The sequence below is a fragment of the Macrobrachium rosenbergii genome, chromosome 22, assembly GCF_040412425.1.
Source record: "Macrobrachium rosenbergii isolate ZJJX-2024 chromosome 22, ASM4041242v1, whole genome shotgun sequence".
In the NCBI taxonomy this organism is placed as follows: domain Eukaryota; kingdom Metazoa; phylum Arthropoda; class Malacostraca; order Decapoda; family Palaemonidae; genus Macrobrachium; species Macrobrachium rosenbergii.
This window is the reverse complement of record NC_089762.1, coordinates 31,525,891-31,550,491: the sequence shown is the minus strand read 5'-3', so window position 1 is coordinate 31,550,491 and position 24,601 is coordinate 31,525,891. Positions and strand designations below refer to the sequence as shown.

The window sequence follows — 24,601 nt, the reverse complement described above, 5'->3', positions numbered from 1 at the left end:
ACAGGAATTTTGATGATGTTTGAAAAACAAGGCGGTGTTGCTCTTTGCTCTCTTATCTCTGTTCTGTCTCATCGAAACTTTGACTTATATTGGTAATTCTCTCTCTCTCTCTCTCTCTCTCTCTCTCTCTCTCTCTCTCTCTCTCTCTCTCTCTCTCTCTCTTTATCTCTAAGTTTATTCTTACGGTCACAATAATGTGTATTATGCATTTAAATTGAATAAGGAATACTTGAATGGCTGCGTTTATGACTGTGGAAAGGAAAGCAAATTTATCTCCTATGAGAAAAAATGCAATGATGGTGGCTACAAAGTGAGGTGATGAACGAGGACTGAAGCCTAAGAGAGAGAGAGAGAGAGAGAGAGATGCTTTATGGTGTTTACATAACTCATTTTGCCATTTCTGATTGTGGATGTAGACAGTCTGGTTCCATTGTATTGCATCATTCATTGAGTTAAACATTTTCACACCTTAAAAGAGCTAATGTCACGAAAGCAGTACCAATTTGCTTTCCTGCTTAAGCATACAAAGAGTGTTTTAGATTCTGTGTTATTAGCCTTTTTTCCCCTGGGTAGGTAACTTTATTTTGGGAATGTTCGTAAGATGTTTTTCTTTAAACTTTGATGATATGCGAGTAGTATTTGGATAGGAACCAGTCCACTGAGTGGTTATTATCGTCTTTTTACATAACGTAGAATAAAGTTATCAGATTGTGTCAGAGACTACTTTTGTCATGTAGTGGTATATGAAGTGGCAATTTTGTCGTGTAGTGGTCTATGAAGTGGCAGGCGATAAAAACAGTGTTCATATTAATGTATGGAATTTGAAGTTGTCGTATGGAAGTTCTCAGAAAAAAGTTATACATTTTTTTCTTATAACTTCGTTCACATTACTGGGATTGTGTTCAAATAAGTATGTTGTTTCAGTATTTTGGTACATTTTCCCCATTAAGAGATTTTTAGGGTCACACTGTTTTTTTTTTTTTTTTTTTTTTTTATTTGCTTGCATGGATTCATAGTATTGTGTTCAAATGTGATATGTTTGGTTCAGCATCAAGTCTAAGGTATTTTGACCTAAATTCAAGGTCATTTGGTTAAGTTTAGATTACGCAGTTTTTTTATTTAACCTGATTGCTTTGCTTGCCTTCGTGGTATTTTGCACGCATTTAGCATGTTGTATCACTAGCAAGTTAAACATAGTAAAGTTTAAAGACTTAGACGCTACTGATGCCAAACGTAGGAGTTACTTTGTCATGGAAATTTGTTAAATGCAAGTCCTTTGCTGACGTTGATTTTGTGGTTATAATTGTTTACTTCCAAAAGTGTTAGGTTATCTTTTGCCGATGTGACTAATTCGCCAAAATTCAGCAGATTTCACAGATCTGTTATATTTATTTATAGTACTTGCATGCTTTCTTGTCTCTTTGTGTAGAGGCAGTAAGATTTGAGGAATTTGCCCTTTTTTTTTTTTTTTTTTTTTTTTTTTTTCCACAGTCATCCTATTCGACTGGGTGGTTTTTATAGTGTAGGGTTCCGGTTTGCATCCTGCCTCCTTAGGAGTCCATCACTTTTCTCACTATGTGCGCTGTTTCTAGTAGCACACTCTTCTGCATGAGTCCTGGAGCTACTTCGGCATTTAGTTTTTCCAGATTCCTTTTGGATCTTGGGATCGTACCTAGTGTTCCTATGATTATGGGTACAATTTCCACTGGCATATCACATATCCTTCTTATTTCGATTTTCAGGTCTTGTTACTTATCAATTGTTTCTTTCTTTCTCATCTGCTCTGGTATCCCGTGGTATTGCGACATCAATGAGTGATACTTTCTTCTTGATTTTGTCAGTTAACGTCACGTCTGGTCTATTGGCACGTATCACCCCATTGTTCTGATACCTTAGTCCCAGAGGATCTTTGCCTGATCGTTTTCTATCACTCCCTCAGTTTGGTGTTCGTACCGCTTGTTACTACAAGCTAGCTGGTGTTTCTTGCACAGGCTCCAGTGGAGGGCTTTTGCTACTGAATCATGCCTCTTTTTGTACTGGTTCTGTGCAAGCGCCGGACATTCGCTTGCTATGTGGCTTATGGTCTCATCTTTCATATTGCACTTCCTGCATAAGGGTGAGATGTTATTTCCATCTATTGTTCTTGGGACATATCTACTTCTTAGGGCCTGATCTTGCGCGGGTATTAGCATTCCTTTTGTTTCCTTCTTGAGTTCTTCCCTTTGTAGCCATTGCCATGTTTCATCGCTGGCCAGTTCTTTAGTCTGTCTCATGTACTGTCTGTGCATTGGTTTGTTGTGCCATTCCTTTGTTCTGTTTTTCATTCTCCTGTCTGTATATTTCTGGGTCTTCATCTGCTCTTATCAGTCCTTCATCCCATGCACTCCTTAGCCACTCGTCTTCACTTATTTTCAGATATTGCCCCAGCGCTCTGCTCTCGATGACGACGCAGTCCCCTATGCTTAGTAGTCCTCTCCCCCCTTCCTTTCGTGTTATATATAGTCTGTCTGTATTTGCTCTTGGGTGTAGTGCTTGTGTATTGTTATGTGTTGTCCTAGTTTTCTGGTCTATGCTGCGGAGTTCAGCCTTCGTCCACTTCACAACTCCTGCTCTGTATCTGATTGCTGGTGCTGCCCATGTGTTTATGGCTTGAGTCATGTTTCCGGCTTTGAGTTTTGACTTGGATATCGCCTTAAGCCTCTGCATATACTCTTTCCTAATCGTGTCGTTCATCTCTTGGTGTTTTGTATCCTCTCCTTCTATTATTCCCAGGTATTTGTATTCTGTGTCATCTGTGTGTTTGATGCTATTCCCGTCTGTTAGCTTTATCCCTCAGTCCTTGTCACTTTACCTTTTTGTATGTTGACCAAAGCGCATTTTTCTATTCCAAACTCCATCCTGATGTTCCCAGATAGGTTACAATCCTTACAGTCTGGATTAGGGTATCTATTTCCTTGATGCTCTTGCCATACAGTTTGAAGTCGTCCAAGAACATCAGATGGTTATTATTATTATTTGGTTCTATTTATTGCGGAGTGTTCTTGGTATAGATGTTCATATATTTATGTAAAATGTTTAATTCCGCCAAAGGCACCGGTCTTATGCTGCCTTACATTATGCCTTTTTTCCGTTTAACTACCGAACAGAACCGCTAACATAGGTCAGTATTCCCTGTAATCAGTAATGATGAAGTTTTCTATTGACAACGTACCTCAGGCGTACGTTTTCTTTTTCTTGTTCTGGATGACTGAAGAGTTTGGTAATTCAACTCCTCACGTTATTGCCCGTGTCTTGTGCTTAATATTTGTGAATATAAGCCACGAGTTTGTGTGACAATCTAAGCAACAGCTCCGCAGGGACTATTACCTTGGGAATTTATTTTTCCTATACTTTTAGTGTTGCTGGTGAAGGAGTTGGTAGTTATTATTGTCGGTCAATTATTATCAACCTCATATCTACCCAACTTGGTTGGGGACTTTGGGAACGCGGGGTTTTGGGTTGGGGAAAACGTTGGTAGAAAAACCGGACTGCCATGTTGTTATTATGGAATGGTTCGGCGCATGTGCAGGTCATTAGGGAGCCCTATGTTTAAGAAGGGATTGGCTAAGGAAACATATAAAAGGAACTAGCCCACAGAGGCCCAGTAGGACTTTTAACTAATACTAACAGTAACGTACCCTAACCTAAGAAACCTAGCAGGCCGTGTTCCGCCCCTTGGACCCCCGGTGAAGGAAACTTCACTTTTTAACAAAATTTCCCCTATAACACGTCACTTGCGCTATACCATTCCAGGTTGGCCAGCATACAAATTGAGGTTAATTAGTTAATTACAGGACCATTACAGTCGACCGACAAAAAATAACGGTAAATTCTTGATAAGCAACCAAAATACTGTAGGAAAAATCAATTTCCAGAGTAATACCCCATGCGGGGCTATATATATATATATATATCAAAAGTTCCATAAAAATGTTGAATGATATTTATACAGGAATAAACAACCCAAATATGGTAAACAATTATCTGTGATGTAGTGATCCATATAGACTTGATACCTCAGTCATCCTCTTGCTACTGTGGTGTTAACATCTGTGTGTGTGTGAATTGGAAAATAAAAATTTTGAGATGAGTAACATCAACTGACCAAGCTTGATTGAAACCAGGAAAAATTATTGAAGCTTTGCAACAAGTTTATGGAGATTCTTCTCCATCTAAATAGTTGTTTATGATTGGATAAAGCGATTTAAGGATGGTCAGGAGGACCTTAGAGGAAGACCATCGACTGCAAAAAATTAAAGAATTGTGGCTTTGGTGCAGAATAGTGGATGAAGATCGTCGGATTACTATCGATATATATGAAACTGGGTATGGTTCCGCATTTTCAATTTTAAATGAAAATCTTGGTTTTGAGTAAATACGTTGGGTATATATATACTTTCTCTTGCAGTTTTATTGAATCAAATGAATCAGAGTTTTTTGATATTGTTACTGGAGATGAAACTTGGATCCATCAATATGATAGTAAAATTCAATCAAAGCAATAACCAAGAGGTTCAGCAACCAGTGAAGTTGATCTGCCCAGAAGGTTTGGCAACAGTGTTTGGGACTCCAAGGAGTGATTTTGATTGATTTCCTTGAAGGACAAAAACAAACGAGAACTACTCGGCCACTGAAGACTGCATTGGCTAAAAAATTGAGTTACAGAATTTTGAATGTCAGAATCATGGATGAACTTAATGCTGATGGGGTCTTTTCAGTGAATTTGCAGTAAATGTTGGGTGTTACAAGGGAATGTTATTTAAAATTGTTAAATAAAAAGTATATTATAATTTTTGTCATAGATTTTAAATGGAAATGGTTTTTAGTTCAGATGCGCCACTCAAACCTATCGGCCACCCACTTTCAGTCCTTTAAAGTTTGGTCTTTTCAGTATTTGTAAATGTTGGGTGTTACTGGCAGTTTTGTCATAGATTTAATATGTGTGTTCATTTATATATATATATATATATATATATATTTTTATATATATATATATATAAATGTGTTTTACTGTAATATATACATATGTAATATGAATATAATATTCATATACATATATAATATATATATAATATATATATATATATATATATATATATATATATATATATATATATATATATGTGTGTGTGTGTGTGTGTGTGTGTGTGTTGTGTGTGTGTGTGTGTGTGTGATAATATGGATGCATGTAGCAGTTTCGATAAAAGAATTTCATATAAATACAAGAATTTTACTTACTTTACCGGTGTACTTGAATTTCCTTTGAAGGACACAGTAAGCAGTCTTAAATGAAAGCAACCCAAGTAAAGACAAGATAAACAATTTGAATGAAGTTTAGATTTCACCAGGCTTGTGATGTTTCAAGTGAAATTAGTTACTGAAAGCGACAATCATGGACACATGAAGGAGGAACACATACATTCATCAAATACTTTTATGGCACTGTAGATGTAGGCTATTTAGCAGTTTGAATTAAAATGGGTTTCTTGTAGGCAAGATAAACATCACTAACTTAGTGAGACTTTTGACTAAGCTTTACTTTCACCTAACATGTGACATTTGATGTCAAATCGTTAACTGAACACAACAAACAGTTCTTCAAATTTGAATCAATGATGGCCTCATTTGGCCATCCTTGGTTTAGAGGGAAGGGTCTCAAAATAAATATAAGAAAAAACAGAAGTATTAAGGACGGGTCATGGACTGATGAATGAAATAACATTTGGTGGAGAAAGGCTTAATGAGGTTTAATATATCAAATGCTACTGGACCGTGACATCCATCATAGGCTATGTTGAGTTGGAATTTAGCGAAAGACTAAATAAGGCAGATCAGACGTTTTGTATTGATAAACCGGCAAGAATGATGGCGTGACATTGAAACTACATCTAAAAGATTTGTCGATTTGAAAATAAAACTTTAAGAAGAATATTATTAGTCAGACGGAAGGATGGAGTCAGGAATGATACCTTAAGGGAAATTACGGAAGCTTCATACGCAGGTGAGATGAAAGGTAGACGAATATGGCATGGACCCGTCGTCCGTGCTCCCCGTAGGTGTTTATTGCCGTCAGTACACCTCATGTGGTGCACTGTAAGCGTTTCTTTGCAGCATGTTCTTACAACCCCTTTCAGCGTGCCATTCGACTTTCTTCCAGCCGCATGACAATCGATTCATAGTGCAACTGCGAGGTTTTCCTCTTGTTACACCTTATGAACCTTCTCTACTCTCAGTTTCCCTTTCTGCGCTGAGTGACCTCAAGGTCCCAGCGCTTGGCCTTTGGCGTAAATCCTACAGGTATTCTATTTTATTCTGTCTTCCGTGCAACCTCCCGCGAGAATAGTAGGTGGTAGTATCATCTGGGTTCCCATGAGCACGGTGAAATTGGGAAGTCCCAGACCTGGTGGGATGAGAAGGGAGGGGGGCAGTGGAGATTTGTGGTAGAAAAGGCACAGGAAAGGCGTGAGTGCCAGTATTTTAACTAGGCCCTTTACGTTACGCGCCGTTGGAAGCGATGATTACACACACACATGTATATATGTATATGTGTATATATATATATATATATATATATATATATATATATATATATATATATTATAGTCAGTCAGTGCAAGAGCGAATATATGATGATATTAGCTTAATATGAGCTTAGCTTTTTGTTTTTGTTTTTCAACTTCCTTGTCTCCTGTATAGCTTTAACGTTGGGTATGGTTAACACTTAAATGGGTAAGAACCAAGAATATATAAATATATATATATATATATATATATATATATATATATATATATATATATATATATATATATATATATATGTGTGTGTGTGTGTGTGTATTTTGTGTATTTTGGGTGTAAAATTCCACTATATGCCAATTTTCCGCCATAGAGTTTGTGGTATTAGGTTTTCAGCTGATATTGAGGTTGCTACTCCCATCTCATACCACAAGGAAGTTAAGAGGACTTAAGTTGTTGTCGGATCCGGCCTTTCGTGGTTCTCACCCACTCAGCTGTTGACCATACCCAAACGTTGAAACCGTAGACAAGGAAGTTAAAAAAAAAAAAATCCTCTCAATAAGCTAATATCATCTTATCTTCGTTCTTGCACCAACTGATTATAAGTATGGAGGTCTCACATTAGTGTCATCAAATCCAATATCTTAGTAATATTTTTATTTTCTTGCCTGGTATATTTCTTATCTCCTTTATTTCTTTGACTGTGTATTCTTTCGTTACACGTCTGCAGACATAATTGTATACCCTAGTTATTGAAACTTTATAGTATAGATGTTGATTTCAGCATACCCTATAACAAAATGGATGGTGGTAAATGTCAGTTGACCAAATTGCATTCATCTGATTTATATTCAGTATCAGTTATTTAGAAAAAAAGCTAGTTTGTGGCGTTGAAGCTTTGGCTATTATGTATTCACAATCAATAGGTCTTTTCTATGCAGAAGTTGCCATCATAGCTAATCACTTAATGATAATTTACTCAGTCACGGCGTTGTGACATAAGGGTATTGACCTTCGATTGTCGCAATAAGCTGATCAGTGTGTACGAGGGTACCTGCATGTCCTTTAAAATCTCATAGTTCTGTTTCCTTGATCTCTTTCTATATTATGTGTGTATATATATATATATATATATATATATATATATATATATATATATATATATAAAGATAAAATCCACGAGCTAAGTAAAGGACATAGCGTCGAAAGGCCTCGCAGCACTCCAGTGTTTCCGTTTCCTTCGTGGATTTTATCTTTATTTATATATTTATCACGTTCCATATTTTCGTGATTCAGTTATATATATATATATATATATATATATATATATATATATATATATATATACATATATATATATATATATATATATATATATATATATATATTATATAGTATTATATATTTATGTTATCTATAATATAGCTATAATTGTATGTATATAAATACGTGTATTGTGTTTGGGTGTATACGCATACATAAATACATGCTCCTATATCCATGAATAAAATATGACAGTAAATATATCATAAGCCACAGGAATAGAATAAAAGTTCTTTCGACACATTTTCCCGTTGTGTTTTGATAACTCGAAAATGCTCGGTACTTTCTTCTTTATTTCATTCCTCTCTCTCTCTCTCTCTCTCTCTCTCTCTCTCTCTCTCTCTCTCTCTCTCTCTCTCTCTCACACACACACACACACACACACACACACACACACACACACACATATATATATATATATATATATATATATATATATATATATATATATATATATATATATAATTTATAATTTATATATATATACTCATCATCATCGTCATACGCATTTTCCCCTTTGTGAACAAGGGTGGTGGTAGAAAGGTACAACCTTTCGGTTTCTCAGCATGCTCTTAGGAGTGAGGTTGCTAGACCCACACTGTTGGTCCCCATCTGCGTCAAGCGCTGGTATTCATTTACTGCAGGTTATAGTGGTCACGATACTGGCATCACTAGCAAAAGGGTCGGGGTTTGGCCATGGTAGAACACAATTCCTAGTATGCGGTTGTTGGCCTAGGGATGGAATTGGTTTACCAGTATCTGGTAGGCAGTCGACTATAAAGTGCGTCCATCTGGAGCCAGTCAGTGTAAAGAAAGGGAAAATGTCATATGTGTGTGTGTTTGTGTGTGTATGTATGTATATATGTATGTATGTATTTTTTAAATGATTTTAAACTGGAATTTTGTTATATATGTTTGAACAAGACCTCTCATAATTTAATCTTGTTTTTTTTTCGGGATAGGATACTCTGAATAAATCAAACGTTTCCTTCACATTGTGCGGTACCGTATTGTAGCCACTGTATTGGAATCTAGTGGCCTTTTCAATCACTTCTTTTTGGAGTGAGTTGCGAACGATCAGTTTTTGTCGACGGGTATGAATACTTAGTACATTGTGAGTTTTGTGACCTTGTGGCCTTGTGCTCTAGGCGCTGATTATTCCGTAAACATCCCGCGATTCTGTAGTTCTTACCTTTTGCAGCTACTCCAGACATCCTTCACCCTTGGTATTAGGTGATAACCTTTTTGGGTAAGAGGTGGTGCAGGTGGAAATAAATGAGGATTATTGCAGATTTAATGACTGTACCCCTCGTATTCCGATGTTGGACCTGCTCGTTATCTCTCTCTCTCTCTCTCTCTCTCTCTCTCTCTCTCTCTCTCTCTCTCTCTCTCTCTCTCTCTCTCAGATTTAGAAATGTGAAGTTGTTGAACCAGATGCAGGTATTCCCCTCTGAAGTTCTTATGTGATATTTACTGGTGTGAATGGGGTCCATTTGAAAAACAATGCTACTCGTTCCATGACACTTGTTTCCTTCACGTTTCTTGTGGTGGTGTCCATAAACTTTTGAGGACCTGGTTTGAGAGCAAACAAACACCATTATAGCCTAATTAGTTTCCAAGTAGTAATGATGATGAATAAAGAGAAATTCAACGTATCGGTCCCTTCCATTTTCCCAGTACAGTAGTGTAATGCAGAGCCGTACCGGTCTGTTTTCATGTTTTCTGAAAGGGTACGAAATTCTATCTTTGTTTTATTCAACTTTTCCGTTTGACGGAAGCGTACTGTGTCGTTATCTTTCAAGTTTGGTGTTCTATAGCTAGTTGTTTTGTAGGAGTAGATGAACTCTCCTCATTATATGGAAATGTTTCATTGTAGCTTGTAAAGTGTAATTTTATGCTCAGCATGATTGGCAATCAAAACCGAAAATTCTACTTTGTTATCTGTAATAACAACAACTACTTGTAATAGTAATAATATCATTGTCACCCTGGTCGTCTTCCACCTCATCACCACCGCTATTATTATGTCGATACCTACCACTCGCATCGCCATCATCAATTGTACATATCTGTATAGACCCTGATCCTTAACATGTGGTATCGAGTGCTTCCAGATTTACTCCTTGGCAACAACCGCCGCTATCTGTCATCGTCCAAAGGTCATCCAGTTTTGACGTGTACAGTATATTTCTTATTTTTCGAGTTTCACTATTATGGCTTACATATTTACACAGACATACCCCCCTTCAAAATTTGATGAGGCCTGAAGCTTTCGCTTGCAGCTGTCAAGCTTTTCAGAGTAACAGTTCGTAGAAATTTACTTATTAAATCTTTTTCCAGATACGCTAATTTAGGGGAAGCAAAGCATTAAAAGATGTTTGTCAGAAAAGAAGAGAACCTGTTTTTAAATGACAGACAAAAAGTGTAGTGACAAGGCATTCGGTAGGTGGCACAGAGTTGAAATTCTGCGTAGGACAAAATACACGACCCTCCAAACGTCATGGCCCATGACAGGCGTTCCTGGCAGTGGCACGTGATTCCCGTACCCCGTGCAGCCAACCAGAGCTCTCGGACTTGAGTCACAACCTTTTCTATTAATAGCTATTTCTCTTGTTGCGTTATGCTTACTCCACCTTTGCAGATAACAAAGCAGCATCAATAGAACCATTAGATTAAGAAGGAAGAGAATATTAAAACTTCTTTCCTCAAGGAGCTTTGGACTTCATAACTTACCAGAAAAAAAGCCATCAGAAAAGTAGGAGGTTATTTAAAAACAATGCTGATGTTTCTTACCCTGATCCTGGGTGTCGAGTGTTTGTGCCACATCCTGGACTCGGGTATGTATAACAATGCCATTATAGGTTACATGCCCAGATTCCCTTGTGTATAGCATTTGTGCTAAATCCTGGACTCTGGGTGTGTATAACAATGCCATTATTAGGCTTCTTGTCGGGATTCCCTTGTGTATAGCATTTGTGCTACATTCCTGGACTTTGCTAAGACATAACCAATCATAGGTTAGATGTCTGGAGAAAGTGACACTACCTTACCTTATTGTTAGGAAATGTTGTTAGCTATTTCGCATACTTCCTAACCACCGTGTTCAGTGGACATTTTAATTCCTCAGAAAAAAATTTATTGGCTTAAATACTGAGACTATTCAGAGAAAAAACACGCGCCAAAGCATATTTAGTCAAATAGAGAAATAATTTTGATGACATGTAATATAGACAAAACCCCAAATATACTTCATTATCGTCTTGAATACAGTGACAGTATTTCCTATTAAAAAAAATACTGTTATTTTATTACAGCTGCCTACTTCGAATGTAGTTGCCAGCTAGAGAATGAAAATCGGGCATGTACTGTTGTAGCTCACATATAGCTGACTGTCCTCTATGTACCTGGAATCTGGCAATGTAGTACAAATACTCAACACCCAGAATCTGGTAATTTCGCACGAATGCTATATACTCCAAAATCCGGGTGAACAACAAGGCTTTAGACTTCACAACGATGCCAGAAGACCAACCCCCTGGCTAGATTCCAGAATTCGGCTTAAGCAATTATTCCTTAAATTCACCCCCGGAGATACTTCTGTGGTCCTGTATTGTATGTGCGTAAAAGGGGAACTTTTATGCACACACACATAGGCTATATATATATTTATATATAAATGTATGTATATATATATATATATATATATATATATATATATATATAAATACATATATATATATATATATATATATATATATATATATATATATATATATATATATATATATATATATATATATATATATAGTATTATTTAACCTGTGTGACATGCATTGATAGTCATCAGAAGTTTGTCGCATTATATTATAGTTTATCAGACATATATATATATATATATATATATATATATATATATATATATATATATATATATATATATTATATATATATGTATATATATATGTATGTATGTTTGTATATATATATATATATAGTTATATATATATATATATATATATATATATATATATATATATATATATATATATATATATATATATATATATATATATATATATATATATATATATATATATAGTATTATTTAACCTATGTAACAGTGCATTGATAGTCATCAGAAGTTTGTCGCATTATATTATAGTTTATTCAGACTAGCTGCCTGTTTGTAAATTTTCATTCCGTAGAACCTGCGTATGGGCATACGTAAACACAATCGCGTTGCTTGTGTTAGAGAGAGAGAGAGAGAGAGAGAGAGAGAGGTGGTTTTATCTTATTTTATCGTGACTGGTGAGGGATGAATAAAGTGGTTTTACCTTAATAAGGGTTTGTCGTCTGTCGTGGGTGGTCAAAATGTCGTGCTTGGTTGTGGTCATATAATGCAGTTATCTCTTGCATTCAGTATTGCTCTGTATACAAGCATGTAACATCATTCTCTCTTGGATAAAATGTTTATTTTTATCTTTTGTGTCTGTGTACATCCAGTGTTTTTACTCCACGTGCCGACGGCTCTGTAACCTCTTAAGCACTTCCATGAAACGCTGTTAGGTAATAACACATGGCCTCCAGATAAGAGCTGTCGTGACCTTGGATAGAGAACGGGAAATATTCCCCAGACCTTAGCAACCTACCCGCCTCAATTTGTGGGTGGGTCTTGGATCAAGCTTATCCTCTTGATTTGGATGACCACTCCCTTTCTCTTCAAGGGGGAAACTTACCATCTGGATCGTAGATATGCTCGTTTTTTGTCGGTGTTTGTCTGACCACTTCTGTGTTGTTTACCTTAGGCGACAAGATTTATGGACATATGCGTTGTCTATAGTTTTTTTGTTTTGTATATTTATGGTAGCTGGGAATTTGTTGCTAACCTTTTTTATTTACTCGGTATGTGACCGCGTGATGGTTGTGTTTTTATTGTGAGAGATTAATTGTAGCGGACAGGACTCTTCTGTAAAGAGACGTGGTTGGCATTAATGCCCTCGGTCACTGGAAGAAAAAGTAGTAAAAGTACTTCTGTCCTTAAGCGATGTCAAAACAGCCTCCTAAAAAGGATATTCAGAAGAGGCAAAGAAGTGAATTTTATTGGGGCGGGCCAAACCTGTTAATTTCTGTAGAGGATCTGTAGGGACGATAAATCTTTGGCTGTTATATTCATCTTCCCACTTTCTTCGCTTTGTTACCCTAATAGTCTTAGGTAAAAATATGTCTATATCCTAACGATTTTGTGTATCGTAGCTGTTACCGTGAGAAGGAAACTTAAAGTTCAGGATTCAGGACATTTACATCCTTCATTTCCGTTGCAGACTTGATTGAAGTCCATTTCATATAAGTACGCTTTATGTGTTGTCACATTATCTACCAAATATAGTTTATGGTAAATAGGTTTGAACCCCCCCTCCCTTTATATTTTTTACATAATTCGTAAATTTCAGAAAACCACACTGAAACTCCATATTTGGCAACATAAAAGTTATTTACTTATTTGACACCTCAACAAGGCCAATTATTTATTAAATTATGCGGGCAAGGAAAACTGAACACTTTCCTCGATGTAGGCTATGTAAAATAAATCTTTATAGGCTGAGTGAGAAAAATATGGCTGATCATTGAAATTTCCAACAATTCGATTTGGTAACCATGTTCTTTATTTTATAAGCATAATTTCGTCATATTATACCCTCCCCTGCCTGCTCTCTGGTAGAAATACGAATGAATATTTCTGATGGCAATGTGCATTGAAGGTGCAAGTGTTTGCGTGCGACCTCGAAATGGATCCACGTTTACCAAAAGCCTCCAACTTCGGACCGTAGATTATGTAAGTCCATTGTAACTTCTAACAACTTTTTGTGTAACAGTTTCGTTGCCCCGTGTAGCATCCAGCTGGTTAAGTGAGATTCTTATATTTTTAATGAGCTTACGCAGTAAACACCTCTACTTTTGTCAATGACTGATGTATCTTGCCTCCTACTTTTTCCTCGTCTGTAAGATGGTCCGTATTCTATGACTTGTCTCAAATTTGTGTGGGTGTGTTTTCTTTAATAATGATCATCTTTCTTACGGTGAGTTTTTATTCAGTCATGACATGCTTGCTTAGTTTTTGTGGGTTTGCGTTTAGGCATTTGGACATCTTTTTGTGATTTGATGGTCACTAGCTGGGCAGGGACTGTTATGTTGAGTTGTCTGGAGGAGACTGGTTTCGTTTTTCCTTTATGATGAGTCGGCTTTATTATGTCCTTCGTCATGGAGAAGAACTTCAAGTTGAGTTTCAGTCCCAAGAGGGTCAGTTTTTGGTTGAGGTTGAGTCTTCATCATTCGAACCGATTCCCCGTAGGGGGTTAGTGCCGTCAGTGCACCTCGTGCGGGGCACTGTAGGCATTACTTAAGGTTCTTTGTAGCGTGCCTTCGGCCCCTAGCTACAGCCCCTTTTGTTCCTATTACTGTACCTCCTTTCATATTCTCTTTCTTCCATCTTACTTTCCACGCGCTCTCCTAACAATTGATTCATAGTGCAAGTGCGAGGTTTTCCTCCTGCTAAACCTTTTTAACTTTTACTGTCTGTTTCCGTTTCAGCGTTGAATGACCTCATTGGTCCCCCGAGTGCTTGGCCTTTGCCCTAAATTCTATATTAAATTCAATTCATTTCAATTCGAACCGATCTTGGACGTGAACCTGTTCTTGGGTCTCATGACCTTCTGTTCTCAGTACCACCTGCAACTTCCCAAGAGAGGCTTGTTGCAAGGGTTTTATTTTGTCCCTTGGGACACCAAGGTTTCAGGGCGTGTCCCATTTTGTTCCTTTAGTGACAGATGGATCATTTTCCCCTGATACCTTTGAGGCTAAACAACCAGTATGTAAACATAAAAGAAATGATGCTAACACTTTACAATAATTTAATGAGTATGGCCTGTAAGTTTGAGAAACAATGTGCCTTTGGATTATGATATTGTAAAATTCACTTTGAAAATTTATTTGTAATAGTAATCTCTCTCTCTCTCTCTCTCTCTCTCTCTCTCTCTCTCTCTCTCTCTCTCTCTCTCTCTCTCTCTCTCTCTCTCTCTCAATAAAAATATATATTTCATTATCACGGCATTTGCTAATTAAGGTGGCAGTGTTATATCCTGAAATATGTTTTGACAGTTCAAGAATAAAATGTGAAATTTGTTATAACACACACATATATATATAAATAGTAAATATATATATATATATATATATATATATATATATATATATATATATATATATATATATATATATATATAATTCGCCTTTATTGTTAAATACAATAAATTGAGGAAGTCTTAAGTAAAATGTAGGATCGCTTTGTTAACACAAAGCTTGTCCGTATTGGTTGAACTAGGGTTAATATTATAATGTGTCACAAGTTTCGTTTGTGGAAACAGGAAATTTTCCCATCGTCAGTGTCTTGGGTATAATAAGATCCCAGTCTTCACCAACCAAGTATTAGTCGCTGGCAGAGGCTAGATGGAGCTATGGTCACGATGTTTTTGCCCTTCGTGTAATCCTAAGTTTAAAGGCCTTGTCTTCATTAGACCTTCATTAAACGGGTCCTTGCACGCTGTTGCCATTGGCTTGGATTTGTTTGCAATTTCAGTGTGCCCAAAGTCAAGGCCGCTCGCAAACTGGATGACCTTCAGCATTTTTGTTTTGGTGAAATCATTTTGAACAGATTGTCTCGTCTCTTTAGGAGGCACCTACATTAGCTACTGCTGAAGGATATTCGATAGATGAAATAAGGACATACATTAGAAATGGAAGAGATAAACTCGTGACGGGCTGAAAGTTTAATGAGGGCACCGCCCTAGGCTTGATTACCTGAGAACGGATATCCAGACTTCCTTCTCATAATTTTCATCCAAGTATCTATGGGTCTTTGAACTCCTCTGATGCACACAGGAGGCTAGCAAGTACTGTCTTGTATTATTCTCCCAGGGATTGTGCTAAGAACAACCAAGCCATCTCCGTATCCGTCTCAACATTTTCTCATCCACATATGGAATTTCTGTAATTTCCCAATTGGCATTTTTAACTTGATTCTGCCATCTGACTTTCATATCTTTCTTAAAGCTATACTTCGGCCCCCAGCTGCAACCCTTTCATTCCTTTTACTGTACCTCCCTTCCTATTCTCTTTCTTCCATCTTACTTTCCACTTTCTTGTAACAGTTTTTTCATAGCGTAACTGCTAGGGTTTTCCTCCTATTACACTTTTAAAATCTTTTTTAGTCGCAATTTCCCTTTCAGCGCTGAGTGACCTCACAGGTCCTAGCACTATTCCGCTCGATATAGTTTGGTTGTCGTACCATGAGTTATATGTCTGTACAGTTTGCATTGCTATAGGGACATGAGAGTGATTATATAAAATTTAGTATATCCAGTCATGTTTCGTAAGGCTACCAAGTATGATTTGTTCTTGAATGGGAGGTGAAAATAAGAAGTGGGTGAAGTTGAAGATAACGAGGCGTGAAGAGACGAACGGGAAGGGTGATCTGTAACAGGGCGAATGCAGAGCACCTGAGGCTGAAGGGATGCTGCAGAGAACCTTTTGTAAAATACGTGAAGCGGAGTCTTTTGTTTCATTTTGACTTTTAAGTATTTTTTTAGCCTCTTAATGTTCTACATGTGATTGTTTAGATGCCTGTAAGTTTATAAGGCTACACATGTGAAAAGGTGCATAGTGTGTGTGTGTTCAACATGACAGGGAAGACATTTGCAAATAGCACTCCTCCTTTTATTCTTTATAGCTGAATTTACAACTTGTATTTTGTTGTCGGTAATTTTGAATTTAAATGCAAATAGTTTTTCCGTGTAATTTGTTTTTCAACCTGTGAGATACATCTGCTTGAGAGTTATTTATATTGTGATTATGTCTTGTTGCTTTTTGTTTACTAGGCATGGAGAGTAACCCTTTTCTGCATAAGTGATGTGGTCTCCTGGTTTTATAGATATAATGTGCTTTGTCGATCTATTTAAGTCACGGAAAGATTTGCCAAATCAGAAATTTTGATAAAGCAGGTGGATGCTCTCTCTCTCTCTCTCTCTCTCTCTCTCTCTCTCTCTCTCTCTCTCTCTCTCTCTCTCTCTCTCATCATCATCTCGCACGTCATTCATGTACGCCTGACTAACGCAGCATTATATATTCACTGTTTAAGATGGATGGGAGGCCGGAGGAAGGGGTCATCTATGATAGGTGGAAGAAACTAGTGGGCGTCAACAAGGTCACTATGGTGATTTCGGGTTTCGTTCACCCAGTGAGTGTAATCACAGGAAAGCTCCCTTGGCGCACTTCCTTTTCAGCCGAATAGATTTTCTTTGCAAAGGAACGGGCGGATGGCTGCTTCTCTTATCTTTTCGACCTTGAGCAATGCGTCAGTTATCCACGCATGTATCTGTGAATAATTTAAATATCAGGTAACGTGTTGTCCGCTTGAAATTTTGCGAGAGATTATTTCGTCATTCAGCCTTGGATGTGCCTGTTACTTTTTTTTCCGTCGTGGTGGAGGTGATGCAATGCCTTGTTTTTTTTGTGTATCTATTCTTGTTTATGGTCGGAAATGAATGCTTCTGCGAGACAAGCTTGCGGGTTACACGTGGAAGGTGCCCGCAGATAGTGTAAGCATAGGGAACTCGCAGTACCGATGGTACAGAGTGGTACATTGTACCATGATGCTTGAATGTAAGATGTACTGTTTAACACCTTGGAGTCGTCGTTTTGTTTGTACCATTATCGCAGTGCTGATGAAATTAAGCGCAGCCTTTACTTTTATGGAATGGAATAAAATATAGAAATTAGGCTAAAGGCCAAGCCCTAGGACCTATGAGGTCATTCAACGCTGAAACGGAAACTGACATCAGAGGGTTTGAAAAGTGTAACAGGAGGAAACCTCACAGTTGCACCATGAAACAATTGTCCGGACTGTGGAAAAATATGAACGGAGGTACCCTTTACTTTTATGATCACAGAAAATGTTACAATTTGTCTGTTCGTGTTTATTAGCTGATAAAGCGTTAATGTTTAGCGCATCACTCATTCTACTCCACCGGAATAGTTTTTTTAAAATTAAGGTAGAATAGAACCTTGCAGGGGAAGAGGGCATTTGTAAAATTAGAATGAAAAGTTATAACAGTTGAAGTAAAACATTCCCACCTTGGCTTTATAGTGACCAACAAAGGCATTCTTAGTGGCGTGTTCATTCAAAATGATAAAAAAGTGCAGACGTACAGGAACAGATTCTCTCATATCACCTAGTTTTGGAGAGTTCAGTGGCGAGATCTCACTACAGGAAAATTTCGTAAAGCACACAAAATATGAAATTATTACATGTAAAAAAGTATTTTTATGGTGGGTAAAAATCGACAGTGGAAAGCTTTATATATAAAAGAAATGTATTCCTCTTTGTGGCATGTCAGATTTTGTAGCTTCGTTTTTTTAGTGTGTGTGTGTGTGTGTGTGTCTAGTGTTGTTATGCTTATTTTTACTGCTGTCAAACAAGCAATTCCAACGTAAACTACCAGTTACCCTCTTTAGTAATTTGTATGGATATACATTGTTGTAGGGTAGGCAGAGGGGGAATACACTCAGATCCAGACCAGGAACATAGGAGGACGGATTGTTTCTTTCTTACTCCCGATGGATATTGAAGGACGTTATCACACCTGGCGGGTGAGATACTCCGTTAGGAACCGCGCAAGCACTCCCTGCAGACCCCGTTCCCGTGAAACTCACTGAAGTGGGAAAACGGTCATGCAAAAGTAACTACTTCTGATGCCGCCAGTGAGTGTGGTTTGCTTTCGGACACTTCCACGGACTTTCCCGACACAACTCACGAGGAAAGTAGCTTTTCGGCGGACAGTGCCTTGGATGAAAGCGGTGAAATGAACACGTCCACCGCCTCCCCTGCAACTGCTAAATCTGAATGTTCTGAAACTTCTGGTGAGTTTTCTGTGGGCTCTGGGTCATCCGCAGTATGTTCCCCCAAGAAGACGGTAACAATTCCAATCCCAGTCTACTCTGCAAGTGGGGCGGTGAATTCGCCATTCAAACTATATCGATACGTTACCACTGTCAAGTTCTTATCTTTCAGAAAGGATTGTCGAATATCCTCATCCCCTTTGAATAAGGAGCCCAAACCTTTGCCTGAATAAGGAGTCCAAAACTTCGTCTGACCTAATGTAAGATGAATGAAACGTGAACCTGTCAAATGCACATATTGGCAATATAAAATTTTGTTATTCGTCAAATTATCGGAAAATTTGCAAGTCTAATAAATATAGTTGATAAGGCTTTGACTTTTTTTACTCTTACCTTTTAAATAAACCAGGTTTGATTTTGGAGTTTTAATTTTATCTGCATTAACGCTTTGCGTTGCCGGTTAAAATGCTTTTGTAGTAAGGAAATGATATAAGGTTTTTGAGCAAGTTGATTCTTTAAGCTGGTGACATATTTTGGCTTTCTGGAATTTCAACACGAGCCGTTTCTGGAAACTGAAACAGGAACTACTCTACCTGTAGCAGTTACTCCAGTGACTGATTGCTAGAATTGCTGTTCGCTCATTCAAGATTGTGCTTGGCTTAATCTGACCATAGCTGGTCTTGTCTGAAAAAAGAAAACCAGTGATGTTTAATTGTTGTCTATTTACTTTTGAGTTCGCTCGCCGTTAGGCTAACCTTAAGTAAATGAGTGTAAATAACCCAAAACGTCAAAGTTGCTAGAAATATTTTCTCTTTTTTTATGCTAGTGTTAGCCTAACTGTTTAGTATGGGTTATCCTGAACCCTTAACAACTGTTATACCCGAATGGACTGGAAAATTGTTAGTCCGCAACTGAACGTGGTTGACGGCTTCTCGGTCAGCCACGTTTAGTATATTTTTTGTAACTAGTTAAAATGAGCAACTAGGTGGTTCCTAAATGATCAGAGAGAGGAGGGGCAACGAACCCTTCAAATGACAGGCGAACAAATTATGCTATATTTTACATCTGGCGTTGAATCGAGGGGGTTCCTTAGAAATTACGATGTCCCACGATCATTCGTTTTTATAGCTAAAATATATGGAAGGCGCATGAATTGAGGTGTCTGTGCTGAGCAATATTGGTAGTCAAAATATTTTTTTATAGAATTAACATTGTAATAAATTTTTAGTTGCCTAATAGTTTTGCCAGTTCCCGATCTGTTTTGGAAATATTTGCATGTTTTGTCATTGTATATGAGGAAGCCTTAAAGTTAGTCTCTTTGGACGAAACACTTGACCCGTTGAATGTCGTTCCCTGTTCGTGAAAAACAAGACTTAAGTAGTTCGTTGCATTATGAATTCACCAAGTACTGTAGTTTATCCGCTAATCTTACTCCATAAAGATTCCCATGATAGCCTACAAAGTTAAGTTAGTGACCTGAATTAGCATAAATTAAAAAAAAAAGTTGGGTTCAATCCCAAAGGACTCATGGTTTAGCCCTCTAGGGATTTCGCAAGGAATGCATAAATGATATTTGCAGTTATTTGCCCAGAGGCGATTAGTCGGAAAGGCGTCCCATAGTAGAGCACAAATTATAGCAAAGTTTTTGCTAATTAATCATTTTAGAATTGTACAGACACCTTTTTTTCCAGTTCCTTAGCAAAGAACTGGAAACAAGAATTATACAGCCTATATTTTGAGAATGGGACATTGTTACACAAACATTGTAATCATAGGGTTCATTTGGATGAGGCTAAAGTTTTAAATTGTAACATAATACCTCAAAGAAATGTAACTGAATCTGCTTTAATTAAATATCACGGTCACTTTTTGAATGTAAGCCAGGGAATGTACAAACTTGACGCCTTTATTGTTAAAGCGATTTTTAAGCTTTTTGCTTTTTTATTATGTCGAGCTGTATCTACATACTGGACTGGTTTTAACGCATTTCCGTGTTTTTAAATATTTTTGTTGTCATGTTTTTCAGATTTTATGTTTGCTTTTTAAGTCACTTTGAAAATGTGTTGAAATAACACGAGAGTCCTTGGTACTTCCTTCTTCGATTTTAACTGCGGACTCAGATATTATATATATAATATATAAATATAATATAAATATATATATATATATATATATATATATATATATATATATATATATATATTATCGCCCTTTGTATTGGGTCTGATGAGTACAACAGTTTTTTATTATGTGAACATAGTGTAAAAGTGATATGGTAGTGCAAGAAAATGCGTCTGGTACACTGCTACGATCTGGAATAGCTCCACTTTATTTTTCCCATAATCAATAATTGCTAGACAGAATTTACGATTATTACCCTTCGGATTTATGGTATCCGGTAGTTTGTTATGCAGGAATGGGATTGCATGACTCTGATGGCAAAATGCTTAAAATTAGAAAGAACTGTTCCTTAAAGGTTAGTATGCAAACGACAGTTTTACAAGTTCCTTCCACGAAGTATGTAAGTTTTTCTTATTGGCTCACAGGACCTTGACGGTGGTGTGTGAAATCGTTAAAGGCAAGTCTGCAACGAAAATTTGCATTCCTCACAGGTCTTAGACATAAATGCTGTGGTGGTGCTGAGGTTGCGGCATTTCTAGAAACATATAATCGTCATCTCTTTTGGGTAGGATGACCAGACGTATTTTCAGAATTCAGATTCGTGTAAAAAGAAAGAGCAGAATTCATCGTATATTCAGGATTTAAATTCGTGTACTAAGGAAGAGCAGAAATCATCGTATATTCAGGATTCTGATTCGTGTATAAAGAAAGAGCTGAAATCATCGTATATTCAGGATTCAGATTAGTGTAAAAAGAAAGCAGAATTTCATCATATATTGAGGTTTCAGATGTGTGTAAAAAGAAAGAGCAGAATTCATCGTATATTCAGGATTCAGAGCTGTGTAAAAAGAATGAGCAGGATTCATCGGGCTCGAAATATTTCAGTGCTAAATAAGTCGTTAGTGTAAAGCAGTGAAGCTTTATGCTGCTCATATAGCCACGGGAAAAAGTTGAAAGGCTATCTGTAAGGGGGAGTTTCCTACTGATAGGGTCTCAATAATGAATTGTCATGACGGATTGTAGATACTTTAGCTTTAAAGACTTGTTTTGGAATTATTAGGTATTCATGTTTATCTCCATTTTTTGGGGGGTGAAGGGCGGACATTGCTGAGATATTTAGTTTACTGAAGGATTATTTTATTACTATTTTCATCTCTCAGTCAAATCCCACCTTCCAAGATGATTGAAGTATAAGATAAGGCTCCCCCTCCCAATTTGTCCCAAAGTTTTTTCTACTCATATGCAGTATTAGGAATAGTATTTCTTGTGTAAACTCTATTTCCTTTGAGTCAATTAACAGTGGCAAATTTTAAACACGGGAGAGACACGTCCCCATATTCCCCCCTGACTGTGGATATGGCGACCCCATTATGGTAGTAATAAAACGTTTTACTTATCAAGATGGTACCCGAGGGATCCCCTCCGATAAAGTTTCCGTGAAAGTAAGACCATTTTTCTACTAATGCTTGCAGAGTGTTGCCGGACTTGTTAAACCGGAGCGGTTGAAACCCACTCGGCAATTAACGCTAGATGGAAGGTGCCTCGAGAGGACGTCCAACCAGGAAAGGGTACAGTTTAGAGCGAGTGGGCAAGAAAAGGCTGTGGACTTTCGGGAGACTCCTCACGACCATCAAGAGGAAGAAGGCGGCCGAAGCGACGGCGTTTATGACCAAGGTAAACACTGCACCGCCTGCCACAAGAACGATGGAACCCGTGGCTGTGGCACTGTAGCAGCCGTGACCTCTCCGGCGGTTTTGTTGCACATTCACAGACGCCTCTTTGGAACTAGAGTTCTAGTGTTTTTCTGTGTTATTTCTAGAGAGCCCTTGGGCCATAGCACCGATAGTTTGATGATGCACGTGAATAGAATGCGACGTCTCTCACCTCTCACGCCTCCGTGAAGAGCGTTCCTTTATTACTGCCACCAGGGACGGTTGTGTAATATGGGAAGCTTAAACGAAGGTTCTCGCGTACTGCTACGCTTGTACCGTTATAGTCAGAAGAAGTGACTTGTACGAAGTTAGTTTGCAAGTGATATTGCACACTTTATATTCACTGATCATGTTCTTATTATGTCTTGCATTGTTTGTGACTATGTGTGTTCTTGTACATCACGAATACAATAGTGTAAAAACAAATTGCCTTTGTGATCTAGTATTGATTATATTACACAGAAGTACAAGGAATAATAGTAGCACTTAATTTGGTAGCCAAATGAAGAATTAGAAATGCACAATTTTCATATGAAGTATTGTGGGTTTAAATTTATAGGTAACTATAGAGAAGGACCTCCCACAGGGTAATATTACCCGCTGTTCTACCAGTATCAGTATATGGTGTTGCTTTGGCAAAGCATGTAAATACCCGAGAGTAGATGCACATTCAAATTATTAATTCATTTTATGTCATAAGGGACTCATGAAATGATAACATTCATGGTTTTGTTTTGCACAGCGTTCAGTGACATTTTATTGAGCAGTAGGTAATTACAATTCTCCAAACTACGTCATTGGAGTAGCTGTATCATTAGGCTGGCAATGACTTCATCACTACCGCTATCTTCCACCTCACTGATCGTTACCACATGCCCAGCCATCTCAGTCTCGCCTCTCTTATCATAATCAGTAACCTTTACTCAATATCTTCTCATTATTTCTTCATTTTCCAGCCTTTCACGCAGTGAAATCCCCAAAATCAACCTCAGCGTCTGCATTTCTGTTCGGACGAGCTTCTGTTCTTCCTTCTTGGCGCCCATGTCTGAACCGTACTTACAACATTACAATACAATAGATCTGTTGTTACACAGCTCCATTTCCCCCAGCTACTTTAGTCCTACTTGCAACCCCAGCTTCACACCCTGTCTCCTAGCTTAAAGTAGATCCTAAGTATTTGAAGTTCTCTGTTTTAAATCTAGGTTCTTCTATCTTGTATACATACCTTATCCCATCAGTGTTTTAAATCCAGGCCTCTTTTATCTTGTATACATACCTTATCCCATTAGTGTTTTAAATCTAGGCCTCTTGTACCTTGCATGCATACCTTATCCCATCAATGTTTTAAATCTAGGCCTCTTGTATCTTGTATACATAACTTATCCCATCAGTGTTTTAAATCTAGGCCTCTTCTGTCTTGTATACATTCCTTATCCCCTCAGTGTTTTAAATCTAGGCCTCTTGTATCTTGTATACATAACTTATCCCATCTGCATTTTAAAAATATATAGCCTACATATACATACCGGGGTTTCATGTACACATGTACATGTATTATGTAAGTGCCATGTACTTTATCGCTTTGACTTTATCGCTTAACTGACTGGGATTGTCTGACCGTATAGTGACACAGTGAAACCTTGGACCCCAACACTTATCCTGATTTAGCCACGTGGCCTTCTGTTGGTGACTTGTTGTTTGGTAACTTCGTAATCCGAATATAGCCATGGTTTCTTCCGTCTGGGGCCTTTTGTTTTGGTATAGAAATACGTAACTTGGGATTTTTTACTTTTGGTAAAATAAGAGAAGGCAGAGAATAGTCAGTTCCATTTTAGAACTAACCCCTTCCTTCCCTCTTTTTCTTACTTTAGTTTATACGATCTTTGTAATCGGTCACTTCCTTCTGAATCTTAAACTAAATTACAGACTTTTTTTAATAG

The 24,601-nt window shown here is 37.5% G+C and overlaps 1 protein-coding gene across 46 annotated transcripts in view; it reads left to right on the top strand.

The window, feature by feature from the left end:
• l(1)G0196 (inositol hexakisphosphate and diphosphoinositol-pentakisphosphate kinase) overlaps positions 1-24,601 on the top strand; it is a 525,389-nt gene that overhangs the window by 12,578 nt on the left and 488,210 nt on the right. For 21 of the 46 annotated variants that reach the window (XM_067124577.1, XM_067124530.1, XM_067124532.1 and 18 more), the window contains one exon: positions 22,422-22,623. The exons of the other annotated variants lie outside the window; for them this stretch is intronic. In XM_067124577.1, the coding sequence (XP_066980678.1) occupies positions 22,480-22,623 (144 nt within the window). In that variant the 5' untranslated portion in view covers positions 22,422-22,479. Of the gene's footprint in view, positions 1-22,421; positions 22,624-24,601 lie in introns of those variants that run through there. 46 annotated transcript variants of the gene reach the window in all.